Source organism: Oryctolagus cuniculus, chromosome 1 (assembly GCF_051225735.1).
Source record: "Oryctolagus cuniculus isolate XC-2025 breed Fujian yellow rabbit chromosome 1, ASM5122573v1, whole genome shotgun sequence".
Classification (NCBI taxonomy): Eukaryota; Metazoa; Chordata; class Mammalia; order Lagomorpha; family Leporidae; genus Oryctolagus; species Oryctolagus cuniculus.
In genome coordinates, this window is record NC_142867.1 from 18,076,940 (window position 1) to 18,102,503 (window position 25,564).

At 44.5% G+C, this 25,564-nt stretch overlaps 1 protein-coding gene across 4 annotated transcripts in view; it reads left to right on the forward strand.

The window, feature by feature from the left end:
* NUP160 (nucleoporin 160) overlaps positions 1–25,564 on the forward strand; it is a 61,777-nt gene that overhangs the window by 237 nt on the left and 35,976 nt on the right. For 2 of the 4 annotated variants that reach the window (XM_070070349.2, XM_089326477.1), the window contains exons 2-14: positions 211–322; positions 3,827–3,908; positions 6,561–6,771; positions 7,078–7,300; positions 8,852–8,930; positions 9,663–9,777; positions 11,233–11,391; positions 14,514–14,591; positions 14,881–14,978; positions 17,849–17,933; positions 20,160–20,228; positions 23,056–23,139; positions 23,429–23,599. In XM_070070349.2, the coding sequence (XP_069926450.1) occupies positions 3,907–3,908; positions 6,561–6,771; positions 7,078–7,300; positions 8,852–8,930; positions 9,663–9,777; positions 11,233–11,391; positions 14,514–14,591; positions 14,881–14,978; positions 17,849–17,933; positions 20,160–20,228; positions 23,056–23,139; positions 23,429–23,599 (1,374 nt within the window). In that variant the 5' untranslated portion in view covers positions 211–322; positions 3,827–3,906. The remainder of the gene's footprint in view (positions 1–210; positions 323–3,826; positions 3,909–6,560; positions 6,772–7,077; positions 7,301–8,851; positions 8,931–9,662; positions 9,778–11,232; positions 11,392–14,513; positions 14,592–14,880; positions 14,979–17,848; positions 17,934–20,159; positions 20,229–23,055; positions 23,140–23,428; positions 23,600–25,564) is intronic. The other 2 variants (XM_008270776.5, XM_089326470.1) reach the window with 1 other exon arrangement.

The window sequence follows — 25,564 nt, forward strand, 5'->3', positions numbered from 1 at the left end:
CCTTGGGTCCCTGGGTCTCTGACCCTCCTGTTCATCCTCAGTCCACATGCCCGTGGTCTCTGGATCGGAGAGCTTCCTTGATATCCGACTTCTTCCTTCCTCCCCTTTCTCTTTGTACGGATTGTCAATCGGCCGCCCTCTGCCCGGCGCCCGCTGCCCCTGTCATCCCTAGGGAACCACGTGTGTAGGATGACCGCGTTCATTTTGCAGGGACTGCAAATGTTGTGGCTGGGGCCGCGAAGTACAATGAGAGCGCGGGAGGCTTCTACTATGTGGAAAGCGGCAAACTGTTATCCATCACCAGGAACAGGTTCATTCATTGGTAAGTGCTGCGTTCACCCACCCCTCCCCCTGGAAGTTAGGGTTTTGTGTGGCGGCACCCACCTGTCAGTTCTTGTCGGAATCGGGAAGTTTCTGAGACAGGGAGTTTTCTGTACGATGTACACACACAGGCCCCCAGGTGTCAGTAGAAACAGCGGGAATGTGACTTAGGGAATAAAGCCCAGAAGACCCGTTCCAAACAGGAGCCGATTGTCTTACAGTGCTTTCGTGCCTCCTTCATCCCACCGATAGGTTGGAGGTTCCACATCAGGCGTTGTGCTAGGGGCTGGGCTGAAATGATGAGCAAAAACAATCCCTGCTTTCATCGGCCGGCCGCTGTAACAATGCAGGAATAATGTGGCTCCACCTTTCATGGCGCAGTTTTATGAGGGAAAAAGATGTGAAACATAGATGTATGAATACAGACTCTACCTGCCCCAGAGGCATGTGTAGGGGCTGTGAGAGGCTAATGGGGAAACCATCAAGGAAGCCGCAGTTAACCTGAGACCTGAACGACCAAAGGTTAGCCAGGCAAGGAAGGTGTTGGGGGAAAGCAGTCCAGCCTGTAGGGTCCCTGCGTGCGGAGGCCGCGAAGGGGAAGGACGAGCTCGGCAGGTTTGGGGAACTGATTGAAAGTCTGCGGCAGAAGCACAGTGGGCAGAGCAGAGTGATGTGAAGGATGCTGAGGCTGGAGCGGTAAGGCAGGGCTCGGACCACAGAGGACCCCCATACACCCAGGTGGTTTTTTTTTGTTTTAAGATTTATTTATTTGAGGGGCAGAATAATTACAGACAGAGACATCTTCCATCCACTGGTTCTCTCCCAAATGGCCACAATGGCCAGAACCAGGAGCTTCTTCCAGGTCTCCCACGTAGGTGCAGGGGCCCAAGCACCTGGGCCACCTTCAACCGCTTTCCCAGGCCATCAGCAGGGAACTAGATAGGAAGTGGAGCAGCCAGGACTTGAACCCACATTCATATGGGATGCTGCCATGGCAGGTGGATGCTGCCACAGCGCCAGCCCTGACCCTGTTTTTCAGGGTGCTGGATTTTATCTCAAGTACATTGGACTATCATTGAAGAGTTTTAAAGAGTTAATTAAAACCATCAAGACCAGTCTACTTTGTGGAAAGCACATTTGGGTTGGCTGGATATAAGGTGAAAAATCAGTTTACTTTTATGATGACCAAAATGTGGGAGTGGCTAGGAAAAAGGAAATAGGTGGTTTGAAAATATATTTAGAAAGTAGATTGAGTAGGACTTGGTGGTAGACTGAATGTGGGCAGGAAGCGGTAAGGGGAAGGAGAGAGCAAGGATGGTGTCCTGGTTTTGGCTGTGACTAGTCTGGTATGGGGTGGGAGGGTGCCAGTGACTGAGATATAAATGGAAAGGTGTGAGTGATTCTTCTGAACATACTAGATTTGAAGTGCTAGTGCAGCAGCCTTCTGAGGGTGTCAAGAAAGCATTGGCAGGTATATGTCTGAGTCTCAGAAGAGAGACTTAAGTTAGAGAAATCTCCTTTACTTAAGAAATATTTTCCCATGCCTAATATGTTTCAGTTAATGTTTAGGGATTAGGGATATAGCAGGGAACAAAACAAAGTCCTTGCTCTCAAAAAGCAAGCAATAAGCAATAATAATAATAATATTGCAATAAGCAATAATAATCCAAAAAGGCCAAGTAAATATAGTTTGTCAAGTGATAAATGGAATAGAGAACAGGGAAGCAAAGTAGGAGGGAAAGAGTTACATTTTGTACAGGGAGGTCAGGCAAGACCCAGTGACAAGCTGACATTTGAGCAAAGGCAGCGAGGACATCTGGGACTGAGCATTTCAAATAGAGCCTTCCAAGAAAAAAAAAGTCTGAAGAACCCTGAGTCGGAAGCTTGTTTGTTGTTTCAAAGAATAACAAAGGGCTAGGAGTCTACAGCTGAGTGAACGAAGAGAATAATAAGAGCTGAGGGCTAGATCACGACTGTGTCAGTTGTTTTAAGGTTTTGGATTCTGTGCTGAGGTGTGACAAAGCCACTGAAGTGTTTAAAGCAGAGGAATGACATGATCTAAGTTGTAGTTTATTTATTTATTTTTATTTGAAAGGCAGAGTGACAAAGGGAAAGAAAGAGATCTTCTATCCCCTAGTTCACTCCCCAAATGCATGCAAAAGCCAAGGCTGGGACGGGCAGATACAGGAGCATGGAACTCAGTCTAGGGTGGCAGGGACTCAGTATTGTCATCATTCCCTACATACCAGGGTGCACATTAGCAGGAACCTAGATTGGAAACGAGCAGCCAGGACTCAATCCCTGGCACTCCAGTGTGGGATGTGGGTGGGCATCCTGAGCAGTGCTTATCCCACTGTGCCACGTGCCTGCTCCTGAGATGTATTTTTAGAGGATTGTTGTGGCTGTTATATTATGAATAAAATGAGGGAAAAGATGAGAACAGCAAGATCAATTAATAGAATAGTGCCACAGTCCAGACAAGAGATGATGATGGCTTAGATTAGGGTAGTAGTGATAGAGGCAGTGAGGATGCCCCGATGGTGGGTTTGTTTTTAAGGTAATTTTCTGGTGCATCAGTCTGATACAGCAGACTTCTGCCTGGAGCGACTGGAAGTTACAGAGATGCCATCAATTAAGTTGGGAGAAAGTGTAGGTGAAACCAGTGCCTCGGGATGTGTGCGGTGTTTTTGGTTTGGTGGATACTAGAAGTATGTTTTGGGCAGGTATGGTTGGCAGTGCCTTGCATAAGTAGAAGTGTTGAGCAGTAGTCAGGAGTTCAGTGCAGAGGCTGGGCTAGTGATGGAGGTTTGAGAACTGTTGCCATCACATGGCACTAAAAACTGATACACGTGCTCTTTGCAGCACATATGCTAAAAACTGCTACAGTTGCTTATTTTGCTGCCCATCTGCCTCCATCGTGGGTAGTGTATGTGCTCCTGGGAAGGACCTCTCCAGCAGTACAGTGTCCCCACCTGGCTGAGGTCAGCATCTGACAGCATGAAGGAGCAGAGCTACGAACTGGCCAAAAAGGACCTGACTCCCTCACGCATCGGCATGACCCCGAGGGACTCCATGCGTTTTGTGCCAGGCAATAAAATCTTGAGAATCCTGAAGTCCAAAGGTTTTTTTCCTGATCTTCCTGAGGATCGCTGTCATTTCATTAAGAAAGTGGTTGCTATTCAAAAGCTCCTTGAGAGGAAAAGAAAGAATAATGATGCTAAATTCTGTGTGATTCTGACAGCCGAATTCGCCGTTTGGCTGAACGTTGTAAGATCAAGTAGGTCCTCTCCTCCAAACTGGAAATAGGAGTCATCCACAGCCTCTGCTCTGGTGGCTTGAATTTGTCTATGTACTCAAGCAATAAAATCTTTGTTTAAGTAAAAAAAAAAAAAAAAAAATGCAGTGAATGAGGTCACCTAGAGAATACAAGTAAATCAGAGTTGTTATTGTGGGTTTTTGTTTTTTTGTTTTTTACTATTTACTTATTTATGAATTTGAAACACAGGGGTATGGTAAAGAAAACTGCCACCATTGGAGGAGACACTGGAGGACAAAGTCCTGGGGGTGATCCCGAACCCGACTTTAATGTAAGGAAGGTTGAGTGATAAAGTTGATTGTGCTGATGGCATCCCATGAGTTACCAGGAGCAAAGTAGCTGTAGGACTCATCCTTGGGAGTGGGTAAGGTGGGCCTCTGCAGAATGTGAACAGCAGAGAAGATGACCCAAGAACAAGGTTTGTGGGAGTCCAGCATGTACAGGTGAGGTCAAGGAGAAGGAGAGGGAATGGCTGAGTTAGTGGTGAACACCAGGAGAGGGTGGTATCCTGGAAGTCAGGAGAAGGAAGGCGTGTCAGATATGTGAAATGCTGCCAAGAGTGAGACAAGCGAGAGGAGGACTCAAGGGGAGAGCATGTGGCCTGGCTTCAGACACTGGCTAGGACACTGCTGCTGGCCAGCTCTACTCCTGACCAGCTAGCTTCTCACTAATGCGCACTGGGGGAGACACTGGTGACAGCTCAAATGGTTGGGTTCCTGCCACCCACATGGGAGACCTAGATTGAGTTATTAGCTCTTAGCTTTGGCCAGGCCCGAACTCAGCTGTTGTAGGCCTCTCTCTCTGCCTCTCAGAAGAGTCCATTGAAATTGGGGACCAGCACTGTGGTGCAGCAAGTTAAGCTGGTGTCTGTGCTGCTGGCATCTGAATTGAGCACTGGTTCATGCCCCAGTTTCTCCACTTCTGATCCAGCTCCCTGCTAATGCACCTGGGAAAGCAGCAGATGATGGCCTAAGTGCCTGGGCCCCTGACACCAATTCCCAGATGGAGTTTTAGGCTCCTGGCTTCAGCTGGCCCAGCCTGAACCATAGTAGCCATTTGGAGAGTGAACCAGTAGATGGAAGAGCTCTCTCTCTCATCACCCCCACATGCTCTCTTCCTCCTTCTCTCTCTCTAATTCTGCCTTCCAAGTAAGTTTTTTAAAAATTGATGCAGTGACCTTAGTAGTAAGTGGATGTGGTGGGAGCAGAAGGCAGATTGAGTTAAAAGTGTGAGAGAGATGAGGGAAGAAGAAAGCCTGGCTGTGGAGAGAAATGGATAGAGCATAGTAGCTGGATTGGTGGGAGAGGGGAAGCAGGAATAGAGTGATGAAGAGGAGAGGCCAAAGAGTGTGCCTCACTTCCATAGGAAGGCTCTGGAAGAGGGAGAGATGGATGCAGGAGGAATATACATGAGAAAGTCGGAGAATGACCGTTGATTGCCAGAAGGAGATTTGGCTTTTAGGGGAAGGGTGCAGATCTTATGGTAGATGAGGCGATGGGGAATTAGGATGTTGACAGCATGGTGCTTTCTGTGCCTCCAGAGGTACCACCCAGGAAGTCACCTTGCACCCTGGCATGGTTCTGGTACAGTTATGTCCTCTTCAGGATTGTGCCATTGTCAGTATATGCTTTGTTTTGTTTTGTTTTGCTTAAGATTTATTTATTTGAAAGGCAGAGTTTTACAGCGAGTGAGAGAGGCAGAGACACAGAGAGAGAGAACTTCCATTGGCTGGTTCACTCTCCTAATGGCCGCAATGGCTGGAGTTGGGCTGGTCCAAAGCCAGGAGGCTCCTTCATGTCTCCCACATAGGTGCAGAGGTTCAAGGACGTAGGCCATCCTGCCTTCCCTGGCACATTAGCAAGAAGTTGGATTGGAAATGCAGTCGCTGGGACTAGAACTTGGCAGCCATATAGGATGCCGGTGTTAGACAAGTGGCAGCTTTACCCGTTACGCCACAACACTGGCCCCCATTTTCACTGTTACATTTTCCACTGGGTTGTATATCCCTTGACAAGGACTGATCCATCCCTAAGAAGGACTGATCGATTTGAAAACTCTTAGCCGAATGAAAAGAAAAACCTAGATTCATTCCTATCAGTAACGTGGGTGTTTTCTCATTTATGAATAAGATGAGTCAGCCAGCTGAATCAAGAGCAGCCAAGAAATTTACATAGACTAAAGGTGACAGTTGCCAGGGCAGGGGCTGAGCTTCAGTAAGAGCAGGATTCACAGTGAGACGCTTATCTTATAAGAGCTCTTCTGCCGGGACTCAAGGGAATAGTGCCCAAGAAAGAAGGAAACATCTTTCCTACTTGAAAAAAGTTAATTAAATGGAACGAAGGAAATGAAGGAAATTTGAGATGGTGAAGCTTGGAAGGACTTTATAATCAGAACAATTTTAATAAAACAAGACCATTTGAGAGAAGCAGAAGAGATAAACTAGGAGCTAGAAGGAAAATAAACTAGTTGATTAAAAATTTTAATCTTAATTTTTGCCATAAGAAAAAGTCCCTTTCATCATTCTGGAGTAGATGGGATTGCAGCAAAAGGTAGAAAAATCTGAGTTGACAGTGGCTCATGTCATTTGGGGGTGGTGTTGTAGCACAGCTGGTTAAGTGACCACCTGCAATGCAGGCATCCAGTGGCGGAGCACTGATGCAAGTGCCGGCTGCTCTTGCTTCTGATGCACCTGGAAAGCAGCCCAAATATATTACATTGAGTAATACTCCAAATAAATGGACTGTCAGGTTTGGAAATACTTCCCTTTAACAGAATCATTTGACTGTTGTTATGCTGTGTTTTGTAACTACATAATATGGCGATGTAGAATAGGAACGTGATCTGAGTTTGCATATCTAAAATTTTCAAATTCGGAGTGTTCACTTGGGCAGTTTTTTTTAAACAAATGCCTCTCTCTTAACAGGAAGACCTCTGGAGATACATTGGAGCTGGTGGAGGAGTCATTGGACATAAATCTGTTGAATAATGCAGTTCGTCTCAAATTCCAAAATTGCAGTGTCCTGCCTGGAGGGGTCTATGTCTCTGAGACTCAGAATCATGTGGTAGTCTTGATACTAACCAATCAAACAGTGCACAGGTTACTCTTCCCGCACCCTTCCCGGATGTACAGAAGTGTAAGTTGGTTCAGTGTAATATCTTTTATTTCCCAGATTACTCTGGCTGTCCCAGATTTAGTGCTCGAGCAATATCCTTTGGAACAGAAGGAAATGTGGGTTGCTTGTTAGCCCTCACCGACCATACTTTGATAGTTGCTATTCAAAATGACCAGACACATTTTAAGTTGAAGAAATAGTTTTCATTTTTAAAAAAATGTTTTTCTTCTTAAGCTCAATATATTCTTCCTTTAAAAACATTTTCTTAACAGAGAGCAACATGAGTGATTTTGATCTAACAGATTTTTCTTTCTAATTGCTCCGCAGGAGTTGGTAATTGAAAGTCAGATGCAGTCAGTGTTCACTGACATTGGCAAAGTTGACTTCAGGGATCCTTGCAACTATCAGTTAATCCCAACGGTTCCTGGGCCAGCTCCTAATTCTGCCGCCTCAGCAGCCTGGCTTAGCAGTGATGGAGAGGCTCTGTTTGCACTGCCGTCTGCTTCTGGGGGCATCTTTGTTCTTAAACTACCTCCTTATGACATGCCTGGTAAGAATGGGAACTAAGCATGATTCCACTTTGAATGAGGACTGTTGCCATTTAAACAGACTTTTCAAGTTCTGCCCACGGTCCAGTGCACGCAGGTGCTTCTGTAGTATCCCTAAATTGTTCCTTCATCGCTAATTGCGCTAATGAATCTCTAATGCTTTCTTTTGTGTGTGTGTGTGTGTGTATGTGTGTGTGTGTTTTGACAGGCAGAGTGGACAGTGAGAGAGAGAGACAGAGAGAAAGGTCTTCCTTTTGCCGTTGGTTCACCCTCCAGTGGCCGCCATGGCTGGCGCGCTGCAGCCGGTGTACCGCGCTGATCCGAAGCCAGGAGCCAGGTGCTTCTCCTGGTCTCCCATGGGGTGCAGGGCCCAAGCACTTGGGCCATCCTCCACTGCACTCCTGGGCCACAGCAGAGAGCTGGCCTGGAAGAGGGGCAACCAGGACAGAATCCGGTGCCCCGACCGGGACTAGAACCCGGTGTGCCGGCGCTGCTAGGTGGAGGATTAGCCTATTGAGCCACAGTGCCGGCCTCTTTTGTGTTTTAAGAGAGCAAGATTTTATGTCATAAAGTAGCTTATTTGATGTCCTTTAGTGTAGGTGAGTTGACTAGTTGTCTACCATCAGATTGAGGTGTTGTAATTAAATTAATTGAAATAAGTTTGACTGCTGAGACCCCACTCCAAGTCATCACTAGCTCCTGCCTCAATTCTTGCTTTATAGTTTCCTATATATCTCCTTGTACCTGTCCTTAACCCCCCTCAGCAACTTGTCAGGCAGACTGGGAGATTTAAAACCCAAGTTGGGTCCTGTCTGCGTTGCTCAAAGCTATCAGATGACGGTTGTTCTTCATCTCACTCTGAAAAACTCCAGCGTCCTTCCAGTGGCTTCCAGTGAGTTCCCCACTGCTGCCTCGAGTGTCTTTCTCTGCACCTGCTACATGCCCTCTTGCAATGCCTTGAACAAGCCAATGACACTCCTACCTCAGGGCCTTTGCCTGGGATAGCCAGTGCTAGCTTAAGACTTCAAGCAGTGTCACTTCAGAGAGACTTTCCCTGACTACCCTTTTCAAAATTGTAAACACTTAACCACCACACACCGACACACCCAAACATTTTCTAGACTCCATTCCTGTTTTATTTTCTCCACTTATTATCAAGCTACCTAATTTGTCTCTGCCATGAGGACAGGGGTTGTGTGTTTTATTATTGTTATTTTGTTCACAGCTCTGTCTCCAACACCTAAAACTACTTGGCACATGAAAGATACCCAGTGATTATTTTGGAAAGCATGAAGCTGATTCTGTTTAGTGGCATTATGGGTTACTCCCTATAAATGAGAAATTTTCTCTGGGATTCTAAAAATAGTATTTTTATTGATCCCGTCGTGATTCAGAATATTATAGATGTGATGTATAGGTAAGGTACATCATACAAGTGTTAGCATAGAAATATAGAAGCCCATCACCTTATAAACACCTTGTTTATGGTTCCATCACTCTCGCCTTCGGTTCTCTCTGAGTCTGCTCATGAGGTGTCTTGGGTATCATTGCAGGGATGGCGTCCGTTGTGGAACTGAAACAGAGTTCAGTAATGCAGCGATTGCTTATCGGCTGGATGCCAACAGCTATCAGGTGAGTGGTATCTGACAGCTCGGGTGGGGTTCCCCATTTAGTCTTTCTGCCCTGGTCAGCATCAGTTAGTGCTTCCAGTTTTATTCCCAGGGAAACACTCTAACGGGAAAGAGAAGTCTGCATAGCATCATGTCCCACCTGAGGAAAACCTCCCTTCAGAGTCTACTTCATTTGCCATTAGACACCTTGCAGAAGCTGGCTTCATGTTTATTCTCATGATGTGCACTTTGGCGCTCTGCCCTGACTTAATCAAATCTGCTTTTGAGTAAAATCATTAAAAATAGAAAGTTTTTGATGATTAGAATACAAAAAGGAATAGTATACAGTTGTTAGACAGTCTTAATTTTTTTTAAGTTAATTTATTTGAAAGGCAGAGTTACATAGAGGCAGAGAGAGAGAGAAGTCTTCCATCTGCTGGTTCACCCCCCAGATGGCCACACGGCTGGAGCTGTGCTGATCCGAAGCCAGGAGCTTCTTCTAGGTCTCCCACACTGATGCAGGGGCCCAAGCACTTGGGTCATTTTCTGCTTTCTCAGCCCATAGCAGAGAGCTGGATCAGAAGTGGAGCAGCTGGGACTTGAACCGGCACCGTTATGGGATGCCAGCACTGCAGGCGGCAGCTTTTCCTGCTGCGAGTTATCTCTACAAGTTATCTTGTATCTTTTGAATTGAAAACTGTAATGATCAGATTATTTGCAACAGTGAAACTGCAGTTTTGCCTTCTGTTTCCAGGGGTGATCAGAGCCCTTCAGATCGAGCCCTGAGTCTTGCTGTTCATTGTGTTGAGCATGATGCGTTCATCTTTGCTCTGTGTCAGGATCATAAACTGCGAATGTGGTCTTACAAGGTAAATGGCACATTGATGGTTACTCTAAGTTAAAATAAGATGGCAAATCGTGAGACATATGAAATCCCACTGCTTCTCTTTAAGATTATCAAATTCAGTTAATTCGGAAATTATGAATCATTTCTAGTTTGAGATAGTTTCATTTAGCTTTATTTTGTATGCATTGTCTCCTATCTTTTTGTCTTTTTATTATGAAAATTATGAATCTGTGGACCAGCATTTGACCTAGCAGTTAAGATACCATATAAAGTGCCCACATCCCATATCAGAGTACCTAGTTTTGATACCTGGTTCTGGCTCCTGACTCTAGCTTCCTGCTAATGTGGACCTTGGGAGGCAGTACTGATGACTTAATTAGTTGCCTTCCTGCCATCCTTGTGGGAGACTTGGAATGGTAGTTACAAAGGATGGGGAGAGTCGGGAAATGTTTATTGATGGGTGGTAAATTTTAGTTAGGAGGAAGAAGTTCTGGTGTTCTGTTACACAGTAGAGTGACTACAGATAACAATAATGTATTGCATGTGCATTCAGAAAGAAAACTCAAATGGATTTTGAATGTTTTCACCAAAAAGATGGTAAATATTGGGAGGGATAGTTATGCTTACTATTGAACATTGCACAATGTGTACACGTATTGAGACATCTCATGTTTTCCCATAGATATGTACAATTCTTATGTATCACTTAAAAATTTTAGGGGAGCGGTGTTGTGGGGCAGCAGGGTAAGCCACTGCTTGCAACACTTGCATTCAGTATTGGAATGCTGGTCAAGTACCAGCTACTCCACTTCCTGTCCAGCTGCCTGCTAATGTACCTGGGAAGCAATGTATAACGGCTGAAGTACTAGAGTCCCAGTTCCATGTAGGAGATCTAGCTGGAGTTTCTGGCTCCTAGCTTGGGCCTGGCTGAGGTCTGACTATTGCAGCCATTTGGGGAATTAACCAGTGAATAGAAAATCAACCAATCTCTCCCTCTCCTCCCTTCCCATCTTAGTCCTTTAAAAAAAAAAAACTTTATAAATTAGATGGAGTGCTTTATATGGTAGATGTAAATCCTCTAAAAACATAAAGGATGTGTTTTCTAGCCAGAATATTCTTTTTTGATTTATTTATTTGAAAGGTACAGAGAAAGAGGGGGCACAGAGAGAGAGATTGAAATCTTCCATTTGCTGGTTCAGTCCCCTAATGGTTGCAATGGCCAGGGCTGGGCCAGACCGAATCCAGGAGCCAGGAACTTCTTCTGGGTCTCCCACATGGGTACAAGGGCCATCCTTCTTCCTCCACTGCTTTCCCAGGCACATTAGCAGGGAGCTAGGTCAGAAGTGGGGCAGCGGGACTTGGACTGGTGCCCATATTGGATGCCAGTGTTGCAGATGGTGACTTTACCCACTATGCCACAACGCCAACCCCTCGGAATATTCTTTGAATAGCACCTGTTATCTCTTACCTTGAGCAGGACCAAATGTGCCTGATGGTGGCCGACATGCTGGAGTATGTCCCTGTGAATAAGGATCTTCGGCTCACTGCTGGGACTGGACACAAATTACGACTTGCTTATTCTCCTTCCATGGGACTCTACCTGGGGACGTACCTGCATGCACCGAAACGAGGACAGGTATGGAACAGAAAGCACCTGTGTGAGGTCTCTGCCTGCTCTGCTGTGGGGAAGGGAAGTACTTGTAGCCATGGACTATACGGTCTACTGAAGCTCTGCACACCAACCTAGATGTGTCATGGGTTGTTTCTGAGGTGATGGTGGCTTTTATGCTGACATGTAAATCAGAATAACTTGGAGGAAATCAAGGATGAAACAAAATAGAGTTTAAAGGAATATCAAAGAAAAAGTTAACGAAAACTAAACAAAAAAGAGCAAATTTGAAAGACTAGAGGGGAAAAAATGGAAATTACTGAAGGGATGTAGGTGTTATTAATGGTTACCAGGAAGTTAATTTAGGAAATAATTTTGCTTATCATCCAAGCGCTAGCTGGTGTCTGTAGATGAGAGATGTAGGATGTAACATGTTCGTATAGTCATATATGGGACAGCCGTTTGTTTGGTGTTGTATGTTTGGCACAGTGTCAGGTACATTCATAATAGCAAACACTTGGATTTTGCTTGCTTGTGCTCACACCACATTTTTTATGCATTTGATCTCAAGACCCAGACTGGGTCCTGGCCCTGGCTGGATGTTTCCCTCCTTCCTGTTGCACTCTGTTAGCCCACTCCAGGTTCCCCTTCCATATGGATTCCCTCATCCCTTGTGGGCTCCTATACCGCTAGACCACTCCCATCTGAATTTCCTCCTGTGCCTGGCTTTCCCTGTATGTGGAGGCCCTCTCCCCCTTCTGCTGCTCCTATATCCCAACCCAAGCCACTCCCAGATATGCATACTCTTCTTACCTTAGCTCCTTGAGTCGTTCGGCAGAGCATCCCACCCTGTGTGAGCCTCCCCTCCTCACCTGCTAGTGTCCTCACTCCCCATGCCGGGACACACCTGCATAGGTGTTCCTTCAGTGTGCTCAGCCTGACTCCCCATGCCAAACCCCACCTCTACCTCAAGCCCTGGACCAACAAAAATATCTGTCTTGCTCTGGGTACCTGATAGTTTTTGGGCTGGATTATTCAGGAACAATATGGAAACAAAGGGAAAGAGTGCCTTCTTGAAGCCAAACATAGGCTGTTGATGCGCTTTCTCAATCTCGCACACATTATCTATTCCCTTTTCCATAGGACAACTCTTCCAATGTTTGAACACATCTGTCTGTCTCCTCCTAAGTGTGCTCTTCTCTGGTGTAGAATATAGGTGGCAAGAGAACAGACTTGCTGTTAGTTCCTTCAGTTAATATTTAAAAAAAAAAAAGATTTATTTATTTGAAAGTCAGAATTAGAGAGAGAAGGAACGGCCGAGGGGGGGTGGTTTCATCCACTAGTTCACACCCAAATTGGCTGCAATTGCTGGAGCCATGCCGATCTGAAGCTAGGAGCCAGGAACTTCTTCGGCTCTCCCATGCAGGTGCAGGGGCGCAAGGACTTGGGCCATCTTCTACTGCTATCCCAGGCCATAGCAGAGAGCTGGATCAGAAGTGGAGCAGCCAGGACTCGAACCAGTGCCTATATGGGATGCTGTCACTGCAGGCAGTGGCTTCGCCCACTACATCACAGCCCTGGCCCCATTCAGTTACTATTAATGTAAAAATCCACTTGGTCGCTTTCTTCAACAGGTTCCAATTAGTTTGTCACTAGTAAATGATTAGTAAAATAATAATTCTCATACTTTTTGGTCTCAGGACCCTATTATAGTCTTAAAAAATTTTTATGGGGGCTGGCGCTGTGGTGTAGTGGTTAAAGCCACTGCCTGCAGTGCTGACATCCCATCTGGGCACCAATTCAAATCCCAGCTTCTCTACTTCCAGTTGAGCTCTCTGCTGTGGCCTGGGAAAGCAGTAGAAGATAGCAGCCCCTGCACCCATGTGGGAGACCTCTCTGTCTCTCTGCCTCTCCTTCTCTCTGTGTGTAATTCTGATTTTCAAATAAATAAATAAATCTTTAAAAAAAATTATTCATGGGACCAGTATTTAGCCTAGCAGTTAAGTTACCCGCGTGCCATATTGGAGTACTGGGTTCAGATTGAGCTCTGGCTGTTGACATTAGCAGCTTCCTGCTAATGAAGATCCTGAGAGGCAGTCTTGATGCCTAAGTAATTGGGTCCCTGCCAGCCACATCTGGGGCTCCCACGTGGGTGCAGTGGACCTAGCCTTTGGGTCATTTTCTACTGTTTGCCCAAGCACCTTAGCAGGGAGCTGGCTTAGAATTAGAGCAGCTGGGACTTGAACTGGTGCTCATATGAGATGCTGGTACTGTAGGCTGTGGCTTTAACCTGCTGTGCCACAGCGCTAACCTCATGAATAAATAAATTTTTAAAAGAAAAAAATAAGCTTAGACTTACCACATGAGCCAGCAGTTCCACTTCTGCTTATATAACTGAAAGAATTGAAACTAGGGTGTCAAAAAGATATTTGTATAACCATATACATAGCTGCAGGTAACCCAAGTGAATGAATAAGCAAAATGTGGTATATGCATGTAGTTGAATATTACTCAACTTTAAAAAGGAAGGAAGTTATTCTGGGAAAGCAGTAGAGGACGGCCCAAATCCTTGGGCCCCTGCACCTGCGTGGGAGACCCAGAAGAAGCGCCTGGCTCCTGGCTCCGGATCAGTTCGGCTCTGGCCATTGCAGTCATTTAGGGAGTGAGCCAGTGGATGGAAGACCTCTCTCTCCTTCCCTCCCTCCCTCCCTGGCTTTCCCTCTCTCTGTAACTCTTTCTTTCAAATAAATAAAATAAATCTTAAAAAAAATGGAGGGAAGTTATTAAGGGTGTTTTGCTAAGTGAAATAAGCCATTCACCAAAAGGAAATTCTATCTATTCCATTTATATGTAAGTACCTAGAGTAGTCAAATTCACTGCGACAGAAAGTAGAATTCGGTTGCCAGGGCCCAGGGCACGGGAAATAGAGTTGTTGTTTAGTGGGTATTGAGCTTTAGTTTTGCAAGATGAAAAAATTTAGAGATTGGTTGCATGAAGTCAGTGTACTTGGTACTACTAACCTGTGTCATTAACAATGATATTTTATCACAATTTTCAATAAGTGGCTTCTGAATACTAATAACACTTGCTTTAAAAATGTAGCATGTTGATTATTTCAAGGAATAACTTACCAACTTGTGTTTTACCAGTTCTGCATCTTCCAGTTGGTGAGCACTGAGAATAACCGCTACAGTCTGGATCACATTTCCTCTCTCTTTACTTCTCAGGTAAGTTGAATCTTTGCATAGTACACAGTACAAGAAAGCAGTGTCTGAATCCCCAGTACGTTGTAATGGCATTATGGAACTACAATGAAGTATCTCAAAAAGCAAAAATAAATAACTAAAGTAAAATGAAACACTTAATGATGTATGAAAATTATTTTATTTGGGTTTTACCAAGTTCATGTGGTACCATGTTTTTAATGTGCTTACCTCTTCTGCTGATACAAATGTGAGTCATTATGAACTACCTTTTCTAACCTATTCCCTTTGTTCCTCCCGCATTTCCTTGTAGGAGACACTGATTGACTTTGCCTTAACCTCCACGGATATCTGGGCTCTGTGGCATGATGCTGAGAACCAAACGATTGTGAAATACATCAACTTTGAACAGTACGGTCACTTAACTCTCACTCTACCTCACTTGAAGCAGTTTCGTGCTAACAGAGGTTTTTTGGTGTTTTTTTTGTTTTTTGGTTTTTGGTTTTTTTTTTTTTTAAGATTTATTTATTTATTTGAAACAGTTATACAGAGAGAGAAGGAGAGACAGAGAAAGAGGTCTTCCACCCACTAGTTGACTCTCCAATTGGCCAAAATGGCCAGAGCTGTTCCTATCCGAAGCCAGGAGCCAGGAGCTTCTTCGAACAGTCTCCAACATAGGTGCAGGGGCCCAAAGATTTGGGCCATCTTTTGCTGCTTTCCCAGGCCATAGCAGAGAGCTGGATCAGAAGTGGAGCAGCCAGATCTTGAACCGGCGCCCACGTGGGAAGCCGGCACTACAGGCAGCGGCTTTACCCACTTATTCCACAGCCCTGGCCCCCATAGAATTTTTTACCTAGAAACTAAGTCAAGGGTTTTCATTTGAAGGGTTTGCCTATTGTTAATATGTTCTCAAGTACCTTCTTTTGCATTTTGTCATATTTCTTACCTTTTGATTTTAGAATATGAGGATTCTTATGGTTGGACCAAGATAAAGAAAACATATTACTTTAGAGTGAGAACATGTATCCAAAATACTTCTAAGAATTTTCTTCACTTTTAAACAGAGTTGATACCTACAACCTCCAAACAAACAAAAAACGCAGTAACCCCTCTTTATTTTCACTTTCCTTGTGAGATGAGAAGTAGATTGGACAAGTATAGTACTTCTTAAACATTTTTTTAAAAATCTTTTTAAATATTTATTTTATTTATTTGAAAGGCACAATTACAGAGGGAGAGAGATCTTCCATCTGCTGGTTCACTCCCCAAAATGGCCACAATGGCTAGGACTGGGCCAGACAGGAGCCAGGAGCTTCTTCCAGGTCTCCCACGTGGGTGGCAGGGGCTCATACATTTGGGCCATTTGCTGCTGCTTTCCCAGGCACTTCCCAGCTAGATGGGAAGTTGGAGCAGTCAGGACCCAAATCAACTGCTGTATAGGATGCCTGTGTTGCAGGCTGTAGCTTCACCTGCTACACTATAACATCAGCTCCCAAAACTTTTATTTATTGTTATTTACTTGAGGGGAAGAGAAAGAGAGCTGTCATTTGCTGGTTCACTCCTCAGATGCCTACAACACTTAGGGCTAGGGCAGGGCCAGAGCCAAGATCAGGAAATGGCATTCAGATCTCCCACATCTCCAGCAGGCCCCCAACTACTTGAACCAAAACTGGCTGCCTCCCAGGGTATACATTAGCAGGAAGCTGGAACTGGGAGCAGAGCCAGGACTTGAATGCAGGTACTCTAAGGAATGTAGGCTTCTCAACCATGAGGCCTAATCCCTGCCTCCAGACATTTTTTTCAAAAACAGGAAACCTCTTTTTCAAAAGTTAATGGACTCTACAATATAAAACTAAACTAATATTTTGTGATTATAAAATTAGAGCTCCACTTAACATTGATAATTTCATATTTAGATATACTTGGGAATCTTATTTTTAATGTATGTGACATTAGTTTTAAATTTTTTAATTGTTGCAAATTATTTTTTTTTCTTTTTTTTTTTTTATTTTTGACAGGCAGAGTGGACAGTGAGAGAGAGAGACAGAGAGAAAGGTCTTCCTTTGCCGTTGGTTCACCCTCCAATGGCCGCCGCGGCTGGCGCGCTGCGGCCGGCGCACCGCGCTGATCCAATGGCAGGAGCCAGGAGCCAGGTGCTTTTCCTGGTCTCCCATGGGGTGCAGGGCCCAAGCACCTGGGCCATCCTCCACTGCACTCCCTGGCCACAGCAGAGGGCTGGCTTGGAAGAGGGACAACCGGGACAGAATCCGGCGCCCCGACCGGGACTAGAACCCGGTGTGCCGGCGCCGCTAGGCGGAGGATTAGCCTAGTGAGCCGCGGCGCCGGCCTGTTGCAAATTATTTTTAAAACCAGGTGGTTGTTTTTTTTTTTTCTAAGACTTATTTATTTATTTATTCAAAAGAGTTACAGAGAGAGCCAGTGAGAAATTTTCCATTTGCTGGTTCACTCCCCAAATGGCCACAATGGCTAAAGCTGGGCCAGACTGATCTGAAGCCAGGAGCCAGGAGCTTCTTTTGGGTCTTCCACACAGGTACAGGGGTCCAAGGACTTGGGCCATCCTCTGCTGCTTTCCCAGGCCATAGCAGAGAGCTGGATTGGAAGTGGAGCAGCCGGGACTTGAACTGGCCCCCTACAACCAGTTTTGAAGCAAACACTGTGTATCCCCAAAACATCTGTAGAGGATTTTTGGAACAGAACTTGACCACTGAACTTATGGAGTCCTCTAGATCCCTCTTCACCCTGAATTCTAGGGTAAAATTCTGGGGATGGTTACCCAGACTGATCTCAAACCACACCCCCAAAAATGTGAAAGTTCTCCTGATAGGTAGCAGTCAAGCAAAATGATCAAAGAGCACAGGCTCCTGTAACTGAAGCAGGATTAGAATCCTGGTTGTGTAACTAATGAGCTCTGATACACCCTAAGCCTCATTTTTCATTTCTGTAAAATGGGGGGTAATATGTCTTTCAAAGAATTATTATGGGTACCATTGCTGTTTTGAGCCATCAGCTGCTGCCTCCCAGGGTGTACATTAGCAGGAAACTGGAGAAGCCAGGTATCAAACCCAGACACTCCAATTTGGGACACTGGTATCTTAACCACTAGGCCAAATGTCTGCCCTGAATTTTTTCAATAGAATTGGATCAAACAGCCCTTGCAGTGGTTCAGCAGAGGGGCCTTTCTGGCCAGATAATGGCAACAGCATAAATTTGCTTTTTAGTCATCATTTTTAGGTTAACTGATGAACTTTTTCTCTCTGCAGTAATGTTGCAGGTCAGTGGAATCCAGTGTTTATACAGCCTCTGCCAGAGGAGGAGATCATCATCAGAGATGACCAAGACCCCAGAGTAAGCAACACTATAAGGCTGCCTTAGGGGATCATTTACCCTGGCCATTAGTTTAGTTTAAGGAGAACCTGTTGTATTAGTTGGAACTCAACTGCAGGTGACGGAACTGGCCTTGACCTGACTGAAGCTGAAAGACTGCATTGACTTGAGCAGCTGAGGTTCAGTATCGCCTGGCTTGGTCTCCACCTTCTCTCTGTTCTTCCCTCCTTGTTGGGTTTTTCTCAGGCAGGCTGCCTCCCTGGAGTCAGTGCATTCTGTGAACTTAGCAACCCCAGAGGAAGGAAAGCAGCACCCGCCTCAGGCCCTCAGTCTCACTGGCCTGGCTTAGTCTCTCTGGTCAGAAGGAATAGAATAATCTGGCTTGGTATGACACACATGTCCAGCCTGAGCCTTGCTATTGCAAGGACTGGTGAAGTCATTTGAGGTGGGTAAGGGAGGAATGACTTCCCAAAGAAGGATAAGGGATTTGTTAGTAAAATGAGGGGGAAACAGGTGCTGGGCAAGCATAAATGTTAGGGGTCCACAACACCATGTTAGTGCATGCACATAAATCAGAAGTTAGATAATTCTGATAGAAGTCTGTGCCATGGAGGGAATAATTTTAAAAGGTAATTCAGTAGCCAACAGGCCAGTCTCCCCATTTTTCAGGAACACCCTCAGGATCAATGAAAGAAAAGCTTTCAGTCGATGCCTTAGTGTTAGCATGAGACTAAAGATATGGGCTGTGGGTCTGAAACGACTGTTTACAGGAGTGGAATACCTGCTTTAAATATCTGTAGTTGAAAGTTGCAGTCACAAGAGTTTATTGAGAAGGACACGGGAGACTGGGACTTGGGGAGGTGTTGGGACGTGATTACTGGGTTAGGAGGGGTTTGTGGGTGAGCCTAAGTCCCCGGCTTGCTGAGGAGAGGGATGAGGACAAGCTTCCACTCATGGGGTCAGGTAGGTGTAGCCCTTTCCAAGGTGCCAGCTCTTGAACAGAAGAGGAGAATGGCATTTCTCAAACCTGCTTGTGGTGCGTGGTGTGAAGTTCCTCAGCCACTTCTCTCCAGTTTGTGAGGCGAAACTAGCAGTCCTTTGTCTTTGTATCCAGCAAATTGAAACAACACTCAATATTTTAGCTGCAAAATTGTCTTCTTCCTGAGACTCAGCGATGTCCGATTTGGAGTCCTTCCTTTAAGTGTCACAAATGATTCATCTTCGGAAACTTCTTCAGAGCTATCCCAACTATCAGAATTTTTCAAGTGAATGTTCCAGTGGCGGCAATAAGAAACAAAATGGTGTCAGGTCGAGGTCAGATATTTTTGAGAGGCCACTATGGATGATCCAGTGTCTGATGATGAAAGTGAAAAAATGACAGAAGAAAGTTCAGATAAATGAATCTTCTTTTAGTGGTCAAGGTTAATTTTGATAAGAATTACATATATGTGTAGGGCATGTTTGCGCCCTGAGAGAGCCTGAATTCTCTTAGTCTCACGAGCATCAAGTGGCCAAGTGTCTACCACCAAGCTTTCCCTATGTTTAAAAAAATATATAAGCTGCCAAAAGTAAAACACATCATTGGTGATGATTATTTGTTCCATTTAAGAACACCTGGGCACTTGGCTTTTGTCTGAAAGTGAAATCATATGCTGATTGTTTAAATCCTTGTTTTTCTCTTTTTGATCATTTTCTCCTCCACCAGAACCACCAGTAGAAGGAAGCAAACATGAGTGTCAGTCAGATTTGCTGTTTTGGCAAATTTGGTGTATGAGATTTGATCAGACTATGTGGGTAAAATGAGATTTTCCATTTTATTATCATCCCTTGTGAGAGGTCATTGAAGCTTGTTTTATTTACTTATAAAGCTTATTACTGCCAGTTCCTTTGGTAGATGGTTTCCCTTACCAATGCATGTTCCAATAAACTGGGTTCAACCTTTGGTTAGAGATTGTTAAAAATTTGACAAGCCATGTTTTCCAGTGGAGCCCGATGGCAAACTCCATGCTTGCCATTTTCAGCTCAGTGCATCTGGTTGATCCGTAGACTTTACAGTCTTCATTTCCAGTGTGAAAATATAGGTAACTGCAGTACTGCTGCTTAGCGTTCAGATGGAGAAGAGGGCAATGTCTGGTTCATACAATGAGACTAGAGCTTTTGTGTCAATGTGTTGAATTCTTCCATCAATATTTTCCAAATGTTGCCTTTTTTAGAGTGATATTAACTTTTGTTTTATTTCTCTAACAGGAGGTGTATTTGCGGAGTCTTTTTACTCCAGGACGATTCATAAATGCAGCTTTATGTAAAGCGTTACAGGTCAGCAAGAATACATTTCATGTTTATATGAGACCCTTTACTGAATTACTGTACGTGTGATGTAATGACCATTTTCTTTTGTATTTCCATGTCATAAGCACTGAACCTGTTTCTGCATTTATATGTACTTGTTTTTATAAACACATTTTTTTTTTTAAGATTTATTTTATTTATTTGAAAGAGTCAAAGAGAGAGGTAGAGACAAAGGAAGAGAGGTCTTCCACCTGCCAGTTCATTCCCCAAATGGCCGCAATGGCTGAAGCTGAGCCAGTCTGCAGCCAGGAGCCAGAAGCTTCTTCTGGGTCTCCCACGTGGGTGCGGTGGCTCAAGGACTTGGGCTATCCTTTACTGCTTTCCTAGGTACATCAGCAGGGAGCTGGAGTAGCTGGGCCCATATGGGATGCCGGCACCACAGGCCAGGGCTTTATTATTTTTTTTTAAGTTCATCTATGTCTTTTATTTTATTTTTTAAGAATTATTTTATTTATTTTGAAAGACAGAAGAGTTACAGAGAGAGTTAGAGCCAGAAAGAGAGAGAGAGAGGTCTTCCATTCCACTGGTTCACTCCCCAAACGACTGCAACAGCCAGAGCTGAGCCAATCTGAAGCCAGGAGCCAGGAGCCTCCTCCAGGTCTCCCAAGTGGGTGCAGGGGCCCAAGGAGTTGGGCCATCCTCTACTGCCCTCCCATGCCACAGCAGAGAGCTGGATTGGAAGAAGAGCAGCCTGGACTAGAACCGGCACCCATATGGGATGTTGGCGCTGCAGGCTGGAGCCCTAACCCGCTGCACCACAGCACCGGCCCCCCAGGCCAGGGCTTTAACCCGCTGCACCACAGCACTGGTCCCACTGTTGTATTTTCTTATTGAACTTCCCATTAAATAAGACTCCTAGTAGAGAAGCTGGGGCAGGGAACACTTTCATAATAACTAGTGAAGAATGTTAGTAGTAGAAAGAGAAACTTGTGCCTACACTACTCAAAGTGTAAAAAGATACTACATTACATGGTGTTTATAACTCTGTACTTGAAGGAAATTTGATGTGACTTTACCCTTTCATTAACACAGTGAAAGTCCGGCTTGATTCAGGTTCAAGAAAACTCAAAAAATTTTTAACCTCAAAGGAATATGGTTTTTAGAGATGCTTAATGCTTTCAAAAAGATTTTTTTAAACTTCAAAAACAATTTAAATGTTTTATTTTAATTAATTGAAAGGAAGAAAGAGAGCAACAGAGATGTTCCATCCCCTAGATTTCTCTCCAGGTGCCCTTAATGACATTTGTGGCGTCAAGCCTGGATTAGGCCAATGCCAGGAGTCTGCTACTCAACCTGGGGTGGCAGGAACCCAAGCACTTGAGCCATTATATGCTGCCTCCGAGTCCACATTAGCATGAAGCTAGAATGGAGAGCAGAGCCAGGATTCAGGCACAGGCTCTCCAGTGTGGGATGTGGGCATCTCAAGCAGCAGCTTAATCACTATACCAAATGTTTGCCCCACAACAGAATTTGTTTATTTACCAGTGCTGTGGCACAGCGGGTTAAAGCCCCAGCCTGCAATGCCAGCATCCCATATGGGCGCCTGTTTGATTCTCAGCTGTTCCACTTTTATGCATCTCCTTGCTAAAGTGCCTGGGCAAGCAGCAAAGGATGGTGGATGGCAAAGTGCTTGGGCTCCTGCACTCAAGTGGGAGACCCAAGAGAAGCTCTTGGCTCCTGGCTTCAGCCTGCTCAGTCCTGGCTGTTGGAACCATTTGGAGAGTGAAAGAAAATCTCTGTCTCTCTCTCTCTCTCTCTCTCTCTCTCTCTCCCTCCCTCCCTCCCTGCTCTTTGTATATGTGTGTGTGTCCTCTCTCTCACTAACTCTGCCTCTCAAATTTTTGTTGTTGTTGTTAAATTTATTTATTTGTTTGTTAGGCAGAGTTAGAGAGGTCTTCCATCTGCTGGCTCATTTCCAAAGTGGCCACAATGGCCAGAGCTGGGCCAATCCAGGAGTTTCTTCCAGGTCTCCCTCATGGGTTCAGGGGCGCAAGCACCTGGGCCATCTTCCACTGCTTTCTCAGGCCATAAGCAGAGAGCTGGTGCCACAGCGCCGGCCCCTAGCAAATAGTTTTCTTCAAGAATCGTTCTCAGTGGAGTGACATACTTATCACTAGTCTAATTTCCCTTTGTGCCAGTCTTAGGATGTGTGTGTTTGGCATCATTTTTATCTTTCCAACTGAGCAGTAAGGGTTATTTTGCATTTTGTAATGATCTGAATGTACTCTGTAAAATTTTTTTAGATTCATGTATTCCTGTCATTTACTCTGATCTATGGAAACTTATTTCAAAAATGCTATAATTTGTCTTTCAGAAATTATTTGCCCAGTGTTGAAATAAATATAATCTCTATCAAACAGTGCTTTGCCACCATACCTTCTTTTTATTTTTTAAAGATTTGTTTGTTTATTTGCAAGTTAGAATTATACAGAGGGAAAGAGGCAGAGAGAGAGAGAAAGGTCTCCCATTTTCTGGTTCACTTCCCTGTTGGCCACAAGGTCCAGAGCTGCACCAATCTGAAGCCAAGAGCTTCTTCCGGGTTTCTTACATGGGTGCAGGGGTCCAAGGACTTGGGCCATCTTCTACTGCTTTCCCAGGCCATAGCAAAGAGCTGGATTGGAAGTGGAGCGGCCAGGACTTGAACTGGATCCCATATGGGATGCTGGCACTGCAGGTGGTGGCCTTACCTGCTACACCACAGTGCTGGCCCCGCCACCATACCTTCTAAATTGAAATATTTTTAATTTGGTTTTGAGTAGTGTATAATACTCTAAAATGTCTCTTTTAATTTTAGATTTTCTGCAGAGGAACTGAGAGAAATATGGATTTTTCCTGGAGTGAACTAAAGAAAGAAGTTACTTTAGCTGTTGAAACAGAGGTAAGTTTGGGGTAGGAAAAGAGTGATACTTTTCTTCCCTCTTGATACTAAGGAGTTGTTGGAATTCTTCACCTGACCTTGTTAGTAGGAAGTAGAATTGTATAAACCCTTCTATTAGAGAATTAAACATATATTCACATAGTCTCTGTCATGTCATACATAAGGAATATTCATTTGGCTATAACTTAATAAAATGATATCGGACAATTATGTATGTGGGTTTTTTGTTTGTTTTTTGTGGAGATAGATCCTGAGTTGTCATCAAGAGTTTGATTTCTTTCTTTGCCAGCTCCACGGAAGTGTAACAGAGTATGAGTTCTCCCAGGAGGAGTTTCGAAATTTGCAGCAGGAGTTCTGGTGCAAGTTCTATGCCTGTTGTCTTCAGTATCAAGAAGCCCTCTCTCACCCTCTCGCTCTGCATTTGAACCCCCACACGAACATGGTGTGCCTGCTGAAAAAAGTAAGGAGGCTAAAGCCTACAGAGCTCCCTAAAACAGTTCAGTGGTTCCTCAGGTGTGCTAGTCTGGTGAAAATCGCGGTTAGCTTTGAGAGCTTATTTTTTTCTCCATAAAATCATAGCTCATTTATATTTAGCCTTCTAAATTATTATCTATCCTTTTATCCTTCCTTTCCCTCCCTCCCTCCTTTCCCCTTTCTCACCCCCTCCTCCTCCGTACTTGAGCCATCACCTGTTGCTTCCCATAGTGGGCATTAGTAAGAAACTGGAATTAAAAGCAAAGCTGGAATTCAAATCCCAGCACTCTAGTTTAGACGTCCCTCTCAAACAGTATTTTTTTTTAGGATCTATTTATATTTATTTTTTCAAAAATTATTTATCTTTTCAGGAGAGCAACAGAGTGAAAGATGTATTGATCTTCTATCTACTGGTTCATTCACCCAAATATTCACAACAGCCAGGTCCAAACCAGGCCAAAGCTAGGAACCAGGAAATAAATACATCCTGGTCTCCCACATGGGTGGCCTGGGCCCAAGTATTTGGCTCGTCTTCTGTTGCCTTCCCAGGCTCGTTAGCAGGAAATTGGATCAGAAGCAGAGCTACTGAGATTCCTCAAGTGGCATCTTAACCCACTGTGCCACAACACTGGCTTTACTAGTGGTGTCTTGACTTATGACCAAATGCCCACCCTGATCTATTTTGTTTTACATTTGATTTTTAAATTTATTTATTTAATAGATAATAAAAAATTAAAATTAAAGTAGAATAAAACATTATTTTATTTGTTGAATAAATGATAAAAATTAAAAATAGCATAAAAAAAATTTTTTTTTTTGAAAGGCAGAGTTGGACAGTGAGAGAGACAGAGACAGAGAGACAGAGAGAAAGGTCTTCCTTTTGCCGTTGGTTCACCCTCCAATGGCTGCTGCGGCCGGCGCGCTACGGCCAGTGCACCGCGCTGATCCGATGGCAGGAGCCAGGTACTTCTCCTGGTCTCCCATGGGGTGCAGGGCCCAAGCACTTGGGCCATCCTCCACTGCACTCCCTGGCCACAGCAGAGAGCTGGCCTGGAAGAGGGGCAACTGGGACAGAATCCGGCGCCCTGACCGGGACTAGAACCCAGTGTGCCGGCGCCGCAAGGTGGAGGATTAGCCTAGTGAGCCGCGGTGCCGGCCTAGAAAGCCTTCATCCAGATCCATCTTTTAATTTCCATTTGTGATTCTTCTTTGTATAAATATGTTTTTTTTCTGGGCCATTTGAGAGTTTTCTTCCCAGCTTGTAGCATCATGCACTTTTTTTTTTTTTTTTTTTAGATATATTTATTTATTTGAAAGGATACAGAGAGAGAAGGAGAGACAGAGAGCTTTCATCTGCTTGTTCACTCCCCAAATGGCTGCAACAACTGGGGCTAGGCCAGGCTGAAGCCAGGAGCCAGAAGCTTAATGCAGGTCTTCAACATGGATGCAGCAGCCCAAGGACTTGGGCCATCTTCTGCTACTTTACCAGAAGCATTAGCAGGAAGCTGATCAGACATGGAGCAGCAGGACATGAACTTGTGCTGGTGCTATAGGCTATGGCTTAATCCACTGTGCCACAGTGCTGGTCCCAGACATCATGCCCTTTTGTCCTTAAAAACTTCAGCAAGTCTCTAAAAGCATGGATGTTTATCCTAAATAACCACAGTAGAATTTAAAGATCAACAATTTGATATTGATACATTATTACACAGTTAATAATTTTTCCAGTTGTGCCCATAATTTTCTTTGTGATCCAAGATCCAATCCGAGGACCTAGATATATCTAGTTGTCTTGTTTATTTAACTTAATCTTGAACTATCTTCAGCCTTTCTTTGTCTTTCATGACTGACATTTTTCTGATGACTACACATGTATTTTTTACAGTGTCCATCAACTGGAGTTTCTCTGGTGTTGCCTCATGATAAAACTCACATCACAATTATTTTGTAC